The sequence below is a fragment of the Maniola hyperantus genome, chromosome 5 (genome assembly GCF_902806685.2).
Source record: "Maniola hyperantus chromosome 5, iAphHyp1.2, whole genome shotgun sequence".
Classification (NCBI taxonomy): domain Eukaryota; kingdom Metazoa; phylum Arthropoda; class Insecta; order Lepidoptera; family Nymphalidae; genus Maniola; species Maniola hyperantus.
The window spans coordinates 4,838,493-4,853,028 of record NC_048540.1 but is presented as its reverse complement, the minus strand read 5'-3'; the positions used below and the strand labels follow the sequence as shown (position 1 = coordinate 4,853,028).

At 35.4% G+C, this 14,536-nt stretch overlaps 2 protein-coding genes across 6 annotated transcripts in view; one reads left to right on the top strand and one right to left on the bottom strand.

Moving 5' to 3' along the window:
• Inx3 (innexin 3) overlaps positions 1-7,265 on the top strand; it is a 31,879-nt gene extending 24,614 nt beyond the window's left edge. Inside the window, exons 4-9 of the mRNA XM_034969052.2 lie at positions 524-646; positions 2,566-2,661; positions 2,743-2,853; positions 3,265-3,401; positions 4,398-4,545; positions 5,239-7,265. Of these exons, the coding sequence (XP_034824943.1) occupies positions 524-646; positions 2,566-2,661; positions 2,743-2,853; positions 3,265-3,401; positions 4,398-4,545; positions 5,239-5,424 (801 nt within the window). The 3' untranslated portion in view covers positions 5,425-7,265. The remainder of the gene's footprint in view (positions 1-523; positions 647-2,565; positions 2,662-2,742; positions 2,854-3,264; positions 3,402-4,397; positions 4,546-5,238) is intronic.
• spg (dedicator of cytokinesis spg) overlaps positions 1-13,838 on the bottom strand; it is a 75,769-nt gene extending 61,931 nt beyond the window's left edge. For all 5 annotated transcript variants that reach the window (XR_011236799.1, XM_069498935.1, XM_069498937.1 and 2 more), the window contains exons 1-5: positions 13,821-13,838; positions 13,630-13,786; positions 11,346-11,429; positions 10,053-10,246; positions 8,260-8,408 (exon numbers count right to left, since the gene is read on the bottom strand). Coding sequence is in view for 4 of the 5 variants with exons in the window: in XM_069498935.1 (XP_069355036.1) it covers positions 8,260-8,408; positions 10,053-10,246; positions 11,346-11,429; positions 13,630-13,666 (464 nt within the window). In the remaining variant the exon portion in view is untranslated. The remainder of the gene's footprint in view (positions 1-8,259; positions 8,409-10,052; positions 10,247-11,345; positions 11,430-13,629; positions 13,787-13,820) is intronic.
• Between the last annotated feature and the right edge of the window lie 698 nt (positions 13,839-14,536).

Here is a 14,536-nt window from a genome sequence, read left to right as displayed (position 1 = left end):
TTTTTATGCCGAAAAATCAATTTCAATTCCATTTTTCTCAAGGGATTTTGAACAAACCGAAACTTGCGTACAAAGTCACGGGCATCATCGAGTTAGGCATATTATTTTCAACCTGATCCGTATTTTTCATGACTGATGACTAGTATATACCTATAAACATGATATCAGAACAGGCAAATTCGCAATTATTAGGTGTTAAAAGGGGACGCCCACATGTACTAGGCATGTTCAGTTTTGTGATATTCATTCTATCCTCTACATCGTAGAGTATATAGAGCGAATTTTTGTATAGAACTATTTAATGTATAAACATCAATTTCCTTTATCAGTCAAAATCAGATCTTACCTAACACCCAAACTTAATTTTAAAGCCGCACTTATAGCAAAAAAATCTTGGAAGAAACTAATAATACCCACTAAAAGATTATTTTCTTATTTGCTAATTGGATTAGTAGTCATAGTTACAAGAATTAAAAAAAAAATACTCAGATCAATAATACGATTTTGAATGTAATTTTTCCAGGGTCTCCTGTTCTACATCCCTCACTGGATTTGGAAGAACTGGGAAGAAGGCAAAGTCCGCATGATATCCGATGGCATGCGAGGAACAACTGCCATCATTGCTGACGACAAGACAAACCGTCAGGTAAAAGAATTACATATTAGCGTTTAAACTACACACACGTACGTACGTGAGTACAGCCGGGACATATATTATTTAAAATGAATTAAATTTATTCATTATAAATAATATCTTTTTACTTTCAGACAAAAGTAAAAAAATCTAATATTCATCATGAACACCATATTATAAGTACTTATAACAATAACTCTAAATAACTCTATGTCATAAATAGACTGGTTCCTCGGATTTGATCTACATATTCCGTATAATTTGTTATACGTACCTACTCGTACTTATTTAGTAAATTACGCAAGTACCGTGATAAAAAGCTGACTTGAGTTTATGGAATAAATACTCCATTTACCTTATAAAATTGTGTCTATCTACTTAGTCATTGACCACTGACCAGTTTTATCAAAATCGATCAACTAGAACCCAAGATACAGATAGACCGTAATGAGCAGAGGTTAGTCTACACTAAGTAATATTATAAAGAGATCAAATTTGTTAGTTTGAATGCTGGGGTAATCTTTTTTTTTTGATAGAGATAGCTAGCAAACGAGCAGGCGGGTCACCTGATGTTAAGTGATTACCGCCACCCATGAACATTTGCAGCACCAGAGGAACTGCCGATGCGTTGCCAGCCTTTTAGGAATTTGTTAGTCCGCCCCTTGAATAACACCATGTTGTAATCTAGTGGGAACACCGCCGATGGGAATTAATGATGAGATTCAAAAAATTCTTTACTGATATCTACATACTACATTATCCCCGAGTGCTATTATAGACCATAATTTAATTAAAACACGCAGATAAAGTCGCGAACTAAATCTACAAGATGTGCCAGGAAACAATCTTGAAAATGGTAAGAGACATTTCTAGAAACGTGAAAGAGAAACGTGTCACGAATCATTTGTTGTAACAATATCAAGTTGTACACTACCAGGTAAAGAGACGATACTATATCATTATAGACGCACGAATTCAATTTGTGATGATATTACCTACTTCTTAATCATGAGCATGCCGACCAGCTCTCTCAATTGGCACAATTAAGATAAGGCGTACTAATAAACTCGATGTCCCTCATAATTGACCTCAGCCTCATTGTTGTGTTATGCTAACGATAGTATTTACAAATCGGAATTTTAATCATATGAATTCCAGTTTTGCCCTATAATGTACTAAACCTAAGGTTTTAGTGCAACTATGTATTTGAGTCACAGATATATACAGATATGCAACTAGCGTGGCCCCCTTAATCCCTCTCGCTCAAGCAGAGGTACTTACTTGTGAAATGTTACTCCTACTATTTTACGTTCGCTTCGGCGATTGTAGCCTAGTATACTGCAACCCATCATTGCACAATAACTTCAAAAACAAAAAACAACAAAACAACTTTTTTACGTTGTTTGTTTCTTACGTACAAAATACATCTTGACAAACAAAAAAGTGGCCACGGTGATAAGGAAAAAACATAATCATTTTGTCACGTTCTAATAAGAGCTTAAATGCATTTAGCTATCTCGCTCTAAAAGTAAAAGTCACAATAGGGCTACTTCTACAGGTATTTATTCTGAGGACGGGATATTGTCGAGATGTGACACGTCCATAAAATTTGGGTTGTTATGTTTGTACTGAAATGGAGACCGCGTAGCGATAACCTGAGCAGCAGAAGAAGGTGGTGGGAAACGAGGGGATGAGGAAGACAGAGGACCGTGTTTTGTGTTACGCTCTTGACAAGGCTTATGGCCTGTAGCGTTAATAAATGTGCATAAATGTATTGAAGGTGTTGCGGATATACGTACATACAATACACATCAGATAACTTATTCTACGCTCAGATGTTCACCGTTTCCAGATACGGGGACTTAACTGGTAGACTATGTACTTGTAGAATCTTGCGCATCTTGGATTATCCTTATTTTATTTATTTTCAGAACCGCTTGGTCCAGTACCTTCTTGACACGCTTCATATGCATAACAGCTATTCTTTCGGGTACTTCTTCTGTGAATTGCTGAACTTCGTCAATGTGGTGAGTATTGAACGATTTACTTTGTAAACAACCTACTTGCATGATATGAAGATGGTGTTTTAATAGAAACGTTATTTTTAGGTTGGCAACATTTTCTTCCTGGACACGTTCCTCGGCGGAGCTTTCTTGTCTTACGGAACTGATGTAGTGAGATTCTCCAACATGAATCAGGAACAACGTACAGATCCTATGGTAAAAATTATTATATGTAAAATGAACCCTAGATTAGATGTTCATCAACATCTTGCTTAACGTTGAACTGATACGAGCCGCTAAGGTGCGGAAGCTTCCGACGTCTATGTTTCCTACCACGTATAACTTGAGATAGGCATCTTCTAGGCAAGCGTCTTCAAAGTTCGAGCCTAAGCTTCATCATTGCTGTACATAAGGCATGACTCTCATCAAACGCATACTCACATAACTTACCATAAAAAACCAAATATCTACAGTGCAGCTAATCTTTGAAACTGAAAAAGTTTGCTTGGGCAGAAGCAGAGTCGTAAACTATATTAATTTAGACTAAACGCTGTGCTGGATGGATGATTTAGTAACTAAATCATTCATCCAGCATGGATACAGCAGGTTTTTAATATTATTTTGCAGATTGAGGTGTTTCCCAGAATAACGAAATGTACATTCCACAAATACGGAGCTTCTGGAACGATTCAGAAACACGATACTCTCTGTGTCCTCGCTCTAAATATCCTTAACGAGAAGATATTCATCTTCCTATGGTTCTGGTAAGTTGATACATCCTCGATTACTAATCAGTTCTTTTCTAGAGTTCCATATCTCCAGAGAAAAAAGGAACCCTGATAGCAGGGATCGACAGCTCGCGGCTCTTTCGCTGTAAATTTGCGGCTCTTGAGGTTCCATGCAAATTAATTATTTTACTACAAAAACCCTTAAAATTGTGCAATCTATCCTTAATTGAGTATTTATTTATTCATTTAACTTGTTTTCGTATATTTTGTTCAAAAACTGCTTAATTATTTTTCTGAACCTATTCTAATGAAACTCCGCACACAAAATTATGTGAACTCCGAGATCTAACTTAACAATCCTGATGCCGCAGAGGTACCTGCTGCCCATTTAATCAGCGAAGACTAGGATCTGCCGATTGTGATATTGTATATAGCTTATACGAAATTCCGCAATCCTGATATTGCAGGGGTAATGTCTAATTGTCATGAATCATGCAGGCAAAGGAAAATCTATCTATTTTATTGACGCGGTTGAAATAAACTGTTTATCATCTCTTGTCTTTAGAATAACATTTCAGTGTACTTTGTTTATATGAGCTAAGCGGAAGCCGAATGACAATTATGAATAACCTTGTATCGGTGAATGAACTTATTTTGAGCAGATTTTGTTTCTTTTTAACTCAACTCAACCCGGTCCAAAAACGGAGGCAATTAAGATTATCTAAATTCTCATAACATTACCTAGCAATTATTTTTTATAGACAATTATAATATAGCATTTGACGCGCAAACAACAACCATTCATTAATCAAAAGATGATCGCATACCGGAAAACAATCAACAAGAGGCGCATGCTACGCGTTTTCAGTAGTACTGAAAATACAAAGGTACGATACGGGCATGCTGATAAAATGCGGGTATGTCATAACGCGCTCTATTCGATCGACTGATTCTGTAGCGTCATTCGCATTTTATCGCTCTTGCAGCCGTGTATACGATCACCTTAAAACTCTATTTTTTTTAATATTCCAGGTTCATCATCCTGTCCATTGTCTCTGGTTTGGCTCTCGTTTACTCAGCAGCCGTCATCCTCTTGCCGAGTACCCGCGAGACTATCCTCAAGCGCCGATTCCGTTTCGGATCACCCAATGGCGTGGAAGCACTTGTTAGAAAGACTCAGGTATGTCTACTTGATACTTTGGTGGATTAACTTAAAATAGTAAAGTTTCCCCGTTTAGTATTCTTATTTCACACAGCACTTTTCGTACCTAAAATATTGAAATTGACTTGTTTAAGTTGTATAGTCCGTACAAAATGACTCCTCACGCGCCATTTTAACTCTATGGGTCAACTGTCATGTCAAAAGTACGGTTCACTTTTTAAAAAACGGCCAAGTGCGAGTCAGTTCCGTACTACAGTCGTATTTTTTCGACATTTTGCAAGATAATTCAAAAACTATGATGCATAAAAATAAATAAAAATCTGTTTTAGAATGCACAGCTAAAGACCTTTCATATGATACCCCACTTGATATAGTTATCTTACTTCAAAAATTGAAAATAATAATTATTAGTTCATTACCACAATTTTTTTTGTGTGTGACGTAACCACAAATTCACGGTTTTCAGATTTTTCCCCGAATGTCAAAATTGTAAAGACATGTCATGATTTGACATGTCTTTACAATTTTGGTAGATTAATTTAATTCCAATGACACGTTTTGAAATTGAAAACTTACATTCTGAGAATTTGTTCCCATCAAGAACCAGGTTTTGCATTTGAAATCGAAAACTCTCGGTGGGTTGTTTCAATTTCAAATAACAGTTCCTATTATACCTGAATATGTGTTTTAAAGTGTTTTTATAACTTCTAGGTCGGTGACTTCCTCCTCCTTCATCTGCTTGGACAGAACATCTCGCTTCGTGTGTTTGGTGAAGTTCTAGACGAGTTAGGACGCCGCCTACATCTTGGATCTAACGCACCATCGGCGCCTTCTACTCTAGAAATGGCGCCAATTTACCCTGACATCGACAAGTTCTCCAAGGAAACGGAGACGTAAGCAACTAGATCTCTTAGGCCTGAATTCCTCCTAGGCTAATATCGGTCACGTACGTTTGGTCATGCGTACGCATACAATTGGGTGCTACAAGCATAACGCATAACTGAGTTCCTGCGGTAGTGGAGCGGTGCGGGAGAGGTGTGATGACGTGACGCAAGAGCTCAGTGATTCGCCAACTTGTGACAAGTGTCACCCTCCCGCACTGCTCCACTACCCTTAGCCTTCTCAGTTATGCGCTATACCTATAATAAGCACCAAATTGCGACACTGGCAATACTGACAGCGTCCCAATGCGCGCAATCATGTTGACATGTCACATGTGACGATTTTCAGCGGAATTCAAGCCTAAGAAACAAGCAATACATCCTCTACAAATAAATAAAGATATTCAAATTAACTCTGGCTCTAGCACAGTTTTCGAGAGTTTCTCATATTTCTAAGAAAGTCTTGTATCCACTTCTCGATTCCTGTTTTCGAGCCGTGTTTTTTTCATCCAGGAAGGGGATATAATTGCTTAAATAATACATTTATATTGATATTTTTCAATACACGAATTTTTAAAGTTCATGACATTCCTTATATTTACTGTAGGCAATTTTGTTACTCATACAAACAGCCGCGATTGCCTTGCTAAATAAAGCCTGAGCTTTAAATTATAAGGTCTCAATAATTTAAGACTTTTTGATAAACTAACATTAGTTAAAAGGTTTGTGTTAGGAAATTTTTATGGGTGTGATGAATTTGAAATGTTACATGGAATGAAATTGTTGCTGAGGATTGTTTGTGGAAGGTATAATTGGTTTAAACAAGATGTTGAAAGATGGATACTACAGTGTAATATTGCGTAGTCAATTTTAAAATGTTTATCGAATCATGAAGTATACGAAAGTTCCATATGCATTTTAATTAATAAATAACTTGTGATAAGTCAATTGGAATTGTAACGTTTTTAAATGACAATACATATCATAAGCTCAATCAATATTATTGTATGTAACAAAAGTGCAGTTAGTTGAATATTTTCCTCGATATTATATTTCCTATGATAAAAAGACAAGAAAAACATTTTGAAGGCATTATTAAAGTACAAACGTTTTCTAATGTATAGACAAGTAACAGTTTGACTTGCCTTTGAAGTTTTTTTTTATAATTAGTATTTAGTGTAGTATTAGGACAAGAAATTTGGTGAAAAAGACAAGGTGTTTATTCTCTAGAAGATATTATTATACTCAAGTAATTTACTCAAAATATTGTGCCATTTAACAGGTATTTTTGGAATTGTAACACCAGAATTGCATTTTTCTAGAAAATGTCGCCAATTTGTTGATTTTATCATTCCGTAGTAAATTGTATGTCTCCTATGTAATCCTATGTAATGTGTAAAGTTATAGTGTACATTTAAGTGGTTATAACAGTCAATTTAGCCATATTCATTAAGGTAATGATTTAAGATCTAACAATACTGCTGGACTTGAGCGAATCTCGATTGCAGCATCTTCCAATAGTAGCATAATAGGCCCCAGTACATTTACAAATTTTATTGTAATTTTTGGACTAAGTATTATTATTTTACTAGTATAAAAATCTTCTTGAATAACTATCGTACTATGCGTACCCAATGCAACATTTGCATAGCTATTATTTGCCTAGTTTTATGGTCTCTCTCATATTAACTTTATTTACACGTCTATTTTCTGTAAACACGATATTATTTTACAGATGACTGTAGGTACTAATAAAATCATTCATCATTCCTATAGTATGTTTTTTAAAGATCTATTCGAATAGTTTTCACTGTATTTTTGGTTACATATTCTTCAAAATAAACAAATCAAAAATAATGATTTTGTTTTATTTTCATTCACAGTCATAAATTTATACATTTACCCATAAATAACTCAAGACTTTAAAATATCAACAAAAATATCTCTCATACAAAAATGTTAAATTCGCTAAATAAAGGAGCGAGAATCATGCAAGTAGAAAATAATGACGTTGACTTTATCTTGGGTACTCCAAATACATAATCACGTAGTTAATTTACATTTCTATATGGGTTCCTGAATAAAGACTTGAGTGACGTACTTATTTCAATAAAACAATACCATGGCATTCCTGCTATATGCTCTACTTCCGAGTACAAATTTTAGACTGCTTCGACACTTTTAGTTTATCATCACAGAAAAAAATTCAGCTAATAAGCAGCATGACTAGACACACTAGACAGCGCCAAAACCTGTGGCGCAATGGTTATTGAGAAATGAACATTAAGGAGCTGGCGAATGAACGGTGTAGTTTTACAATGTATCTGATCAAAATACTTTTTATTTCATCCGGACGGATGTATAGTACGCGACAGGGCAAGACGGCAATCGGAGAGGGAATGCCCCGCACACCCGTCTCATATCTCGATTGCCATCTCAACTTGTGTGGACTATATTTAGCTCACTGAATACAAAATAATCTGAACTTATTCCCAAGCAAAACAGCCTAAAACTGTTAGAGCCAGCGCGTGCCAGACCTATGTTATTTTATAAAAGCTTCTGCGTATTGTCCCCAACATGGGGAGAAACGATCAGCAACTATGAAGTATAAAGGCCTTGAAGTTTAAAAACTTAAGGGTATCTAGCCGGGGGTTGCCACAATACTAAGTGTCTGGCAATGCATTACGTGATTTCTAATACTATTCCGAAGAAAATATAAAAAACAGCCTGAACTGTGCTAAAATTGAGCAAAGTTTCAACAGCTTTCTTTCAGTGTTTTACCCTTGTAAAATTCAATTTCATCCAATTACACCGTTTTGTTCGCCAACTCGTCTATTACACTACCACTTACCTATTTCCCCAATCTAGCTTGGCAACGAGTTTGAGTCGTAGAGCCCTGGTCTGATCCTGCGTCAAGGTCCCCGCTAAGAGAGCTCGTCTGCCAGCCAGGAGTTCACGCATGACCTTCGCAACTGCACTGAACCTGTAGGTTTCTCGCTCCTAGAAATAAAGGATACTTTTTGTAGGTTCTGCAGTAAAACAAGGATCCCTAGTTTCATCCAGTCATTGCCTATTTGTCTGTCTACTGAATGACGTCATCACTTCGCTAGTCGCATTTTTAACGTATTAAAACACATTGCTTGTAGCGCGTTTTGTATATTTCTGCTAACATTTGCAGGAATTTAACGCTTATTAAGATATTCATTAAATAATATTTATAAATAATTTATTAAATATTATTTAATAAATATTATCTTAATAAGCATAAAAGTCCTGAAAAATGTAAGCAGTTCTAAGAGTATGTTATTTATGTCATTTCAATACTAACCTACTGCATAACATTGGTGAAACATAACACTGCTAAAAAAATTGCTGAGATAACGTGATTCACAGATAAGTAAAGTAAGGTTTGTTAAACTATTCAGCTATTTCCACGTCCATTAGAGGTATGAGTTGACTGAGCATGAATCAGATAATTATGAACAAAGGAACTTTTTACATAGTTCATTTTAAAATATTGTCTTAACTACTTGGGGTTGAGTTTTAAATTACTTACGATAAATGATTAGGGCCGATTTTTCTATAGCAAAATTAATTTTAACAGTTTTTGCATCTAAAGTTAAAACATCTTTATCCGTCGGTTAAAAATTATTTGGCCATCGTAAAATCAGCCCTGAGACAAATAAAACAAAGCACATAATAATGAGCATCAAGCAATCATGTTTGATGAACATGTTTCAGAAATTTTCAGAAAACTTTCGCAGATTTTGGATAATAACCGATATGGGAGGAATATGTCACAGAAAATAACCCTTAGCAACAGAATATTGCATTATATTTTTCGCAGAGCAATTTGTAGGCAAAAACTAGTATCCAATATACATATTTGATGACCATTTGTCACGTTCTTGTTTGATTATCACAGACAAGCTATGCGCGAGAGTCGACATACAGGTTTATGTCTCGTATCTCAACGCATTTTTTTATCTTGTTTCCTACCTTTCTAGGAAAATCTCTAACAAGTTTAATATATCTTTATGTATGTATATATGCCGGCATTTGCAAATCGGTTAATTCTACGAGCTCTGGAATTTTTATGTTATAGTAAGTGCAATAACATCGAAAATGGATACCCACATCTTACGCGCTTTTCAGCGAATATCTCCAAAGTCTAAGCACAAAGTAAGAATATGATAAACTACTTGACACTGGCAAAGTGCATTGTGCTAGTATGGCACTACAGAAGGCCACCAACCAAGAGAAGAAGAAGAAGATATTTTATTAGATACAGAGTTTCGACTAGCCGTCTAGACAGAGCAATTGTGCGGTAAGTACAGGACAAAGGCGCCATCCGAATTGGCCTACGTAGTTAGGGCTTTATATTGAAGGGTCGTCGTGGTCGTCATTTACCACAAGATCAAAGGTGTAAGTCAACAGTTTCTACTCTCTCTTTATACTACGCCGCAGTGCTGTATTGCACTTTATTGCGTCGTAACAAAAGAGTCACTAATTAATTAAACTTCTTTGCGGAGTGAGCCTTCTGTAAGTATTATAAGTATTCTATCGTGTAACGATTTGATTTGCTGCAGCAGCTACAACTTGTCTGTAGGTATAAGTTCCTAAGTCTCTACTAAGTCAACTTACCACATAGAGCTTCTTCCAGAGCCGAGCCCATTCTCTCAACACGCATGCTATCTCTCGCACCAAAGGATCGTCTTTTATCTCGGCTATGGCTCCAGCACCACTGCCTTTGACTGTACATGGTCGGATAGAGACGACGCTTGCAGGGAAAATGCCCCAAGCAGATCTGTTCTTTGTACTGAAGCCGCGGAACCAACCTGAAAGCAATCGTAATGGCTGTTCATCATCACAATCTATTGTCGTCTACTCGGGACTCGGGAATGAAAAAGGTTTAGGTCATAGTCAAACTAAGTGTGAATCGGCAAACTTCACACACCATTGATAACATTTTGGAGTACTCTCAGGCATGCAGGTTTCCTCACGATGTTTTCCTTCACGATTAAAGCAAGTGATATTTAATTCCTTAAAACGCACATAACTCCGAAAACAGAGAAAAGCAAAGCTTTTTATATCAACTCTTGAAGTACTGTCTCGCTGATAAAATATGGATAACACTACGACGTCGCAGGGAGTTGATTCCACGGTTTGTATGTGCGTGGAAAAAAGGATCCTACAGGATTATTTAAAAACCTAAATGCACACAGATAAAGCTGGGTTGGATTAAACTCTAAGATGTTTCTTGTAACTGTAAATATTCCGAATAAGATTGCATTTATATCATTATATACAATATAAATAAAATAGTGACGCTAAACAACCTAGATAATGAAGGTCAAATAAGAAATCCTTGCAACTGTAATAGTATCTTTCATCTTATAGCTACAGTTCATTACTTACTGAATCATGTACCTAATATTTAACGTCAACATCCATACTAATATTATAAATGCGAAAGCGTGTCTGTCTACTAGCTTTTCACGGCCTATCTGTTTAGCCGATTCTGACGAAAGGCGCAAAAGTTAGCTTGCATCCCATGAGTTCTTCTGTGATTCTTTAAAAACCAAATCCACTAGGATGAAATTGCGGGCATCATCTATTTAGTAGAGATACATTGCATTCCGTGAATATAAGTAGGCTACTTTTTATCCCGGAAAATCAAACAGTTCCCACAGGATTACTAAAGACCCTAAGCCCAAAGTTGCAGGCATCATCTAGTACTTTATAAATTGTGACCCAGAGTATATTTAAGTATTTTAGCATTTAAACTACCGTGAGTGATTTCCATTATAAATAATATCTATCCCGGCTGTACTCACGTGGCTAACGTCGACTAGGCACGTGAGTACAGCCGGGATAGATAATATTTATATTTAAGTACTTACTTAAAATATTATGTTATTACAATAAATTATGTACCTCCATTTTCTTCTAGTATCTGTATTGTTTCACCAATTTCCAATGGTAATCCTGATCGAACATCTCCTTTCCAGTTATTTACAGCTGTAAAAAAGTTAAAAACACTTAATCTAAATATATGAAAGGTAAAGGTGACTGACTGACTGTCTGATCTATCAACGCACAGCTCAAACTACTGGACGGATTGGGCTTAAATTTGGCATGCAGATAGCTATTATGACGTAGGCATCCGCTAAGAAAGCATTTTTTAAAATTCAACCCCTAAGGGGGTGAAATGGGGGTTTGAAATTTGTGTAGTCCACGCGGAGGAAGTCGCGAGCATAATCTAGTAAATAATATGGAAATAATAAAGTGATTTGGTAACTAAGTAAAGTGATATGAAACTTGAAAGCTGGCACAACAGGTAAGTTTTGAAACTTGAACCATCCAGATTCTGTTCATATTGAAGTTGTAAGTTATGCCATACCAATATTAGGTTCATAATACATATAATTACAGGAAAATTATTATGTACTTATAATACATGCAGGATAAAGCTTAAAGGAGTTGTATGATTCATACACTTTAATGAGTTAATTCAACTTGTGCTATAAGTGACTTTGACATAACTACATACCTTAAAATAGATAACCAGATGCAATCTTTGGGATAATAAACAGTACATATTATAATATAAGGCATGTTGACTTTGAATCAGACTCACACATCGAGGATTCTGTACTCGAGTATTTTTTTTACATTTTGCACGATAAATCAAAAACTGTTATGCCTAAAAATAAATAAAAATATGTTTTAGAATGTAAGGCAAAGCCCTTTCATATGATACCCTACTTGGTATAGTTATCTTACTATGAAAATTGAAAATACTAATTACTTGTTTATAAATAATGTGATTTGTAACACAAATTCACAGTTTTCGGATTTTTTCCTTTACTTGTGCTTTAAGGCCTACCTGCCTGCCAAATTTCATGATTCTAGGTCAAGGGGAAGTGCCCTATAGGTTTTCTTGACGGACATGAAAGATGGACAGACAGACACCAAAGTGATCCTATAAGGGTTCCTTTTTTCCTTTTGAGGTACGGAACCCTAAAATAGTTACACAAGTATTTATACTGCAATTATAAATAATTATTTAGGAAACAAGGAAGGTAAAGATATGAATTTTAGCCTCTATCAATAAGTGCCTTTTCTTAAGTTCATAAACAATTTAATACAAAAAAGTAAGAGTATTTTTAAATTTTTTATCTGTTTGGTCTAATTTTTAGAACGGCTGAAAGTACTGGTATATTTATGGGACATTCCAGGCAGGTAGTTATTTGAGGATCCAAGCTACCTACTTGATTTCACAGAAGTCTGAGCTAAGTCAAAGTAAGCTCTATATGTATAGATCTCAGCCTCCATGGGAAGACTTTGTTTTGCATTGCTAGACTTAAGTCACAAGCAACTTAGTTTTTCAATTCTCAATAATAATGTAAGTACTTCATCATCATCATGATCAACCAATCGCCGGCTCACTACAGAGCATAGGTCTCCTCTCAGAGTGAGAAGGGTTTTAGGCCATAGTCTACCACGCTGGCTTTGTGCAGATTGGTACACTTCACACACCTTTGAGAACATTATCGAGAACTCTCAGGCATGCAGGTTTCCTCACGACATTTTCCTTCACCGTTAATGCAATATTTAATTAATTTAAACGCACATAACTCCAAAAAGTTAGAGGTGCGTGACCGGGACCGAACTCCCGACCTCCGATTAGAAGGTGGACATCCTAACCACTAGGCTATTACAGCTTCTATGTAAGTATACTTAAGAAGTAATTAATAAGTGTTTATTTTAAAGTATATAAGCCACATCTTATCGTAAAAGTACTCTCAGGGCAATAAATTATTTATAACTATCTACATATACATACATATACCTATATGTACTAATTGCTAATGTAAATCGCAATAAAACCATAAATTTGCATTATTATTTTTTATAAACCTATTGATAATACAAAATTAATTGGGAAAATGTATTTAATTGGCTTGTTTTATAACAGGTAGTTTAATGTTTATATCTACAAAGAAAGGAAGATATAAACCATTGTAAAGATAGGTACGTGAAATCATTAGGTGCAAAGCAGATATCGTATAAAGCTATAATGTAGCAGAGTTTTAAAACATAAGGTTTTTTTTAAATGCTAGTAAAGGAAATAAATAATAAAAATTCATATCATGTTTATAAGTTTCCTGTAATTATGCAGGATGTGCTGTCGATTGAATCCAAACGTCAAACTTACCGACAGCTAATTTAGGAGATTTCGATGGAATCCACATTTTACAATAGTATTTAAGCTGCGAAATCACAGTAATCACGTGAGAAAATCCTACTATTTCATTGTTTTGTTTAAAAATTTGTGTAACACAAATACACAGCAACAAATTCACCTCACCACCACCACAGACTACAGTGTATATAGGGCTCACCACCCAATCAATTGACAGTTAACCATAAACTATCTAGTGTTTTTATTTATATTTTTTATTCATCGAAGATTTTATAGCTCAAAATAGTTTATGGCTGAGGAATCCAGTCTTTTGAACTCTATAGAGATGTGCGTAAATTCGAAATTTCGCGTTTTAAATAAACTACAATAAATAGTTATAAATTTCACAAAAAAATTGCGTATAGTTAAAACAATAAACTGACTAGGTTACGAATCACGATGTTTCATTTTGACTACCAGAGTATCAGAGGAATTATTAGTTAAGCCACGTGGTAGCATACCCCCGCCCGACTACCTTGAATAAATGTTTCTACCTAACTAGTTATGTGACTTTGAAATCACCCAACCATAGATCATATAGATTGAGTCGGTGTACTTGTAAAATACGTCAGTAAAACGCTACCATATTATGGTGCTTACCAGAGTCAGTCTCTTAGCAACCAATGTGTTATGCTTAGCAACCAATGTGTGCTACATAATAATTTATTGTAAAATGCCGGTTTGCGTCGTGAAATTTTGTAATAACAATACTACAAGAAATAAAAAAGACTCTGGAATCACATACCATAGGTAAGTACTGCATAATATTTTAAGTTTAACGAAAAATAATACGAAGAAATATATAAGTTTCAAAACGTCAAAGGTGCCATTGAGTGTCACCAGCATATAGAAATTTATTGTCCCCATAGTTGAGATTTTT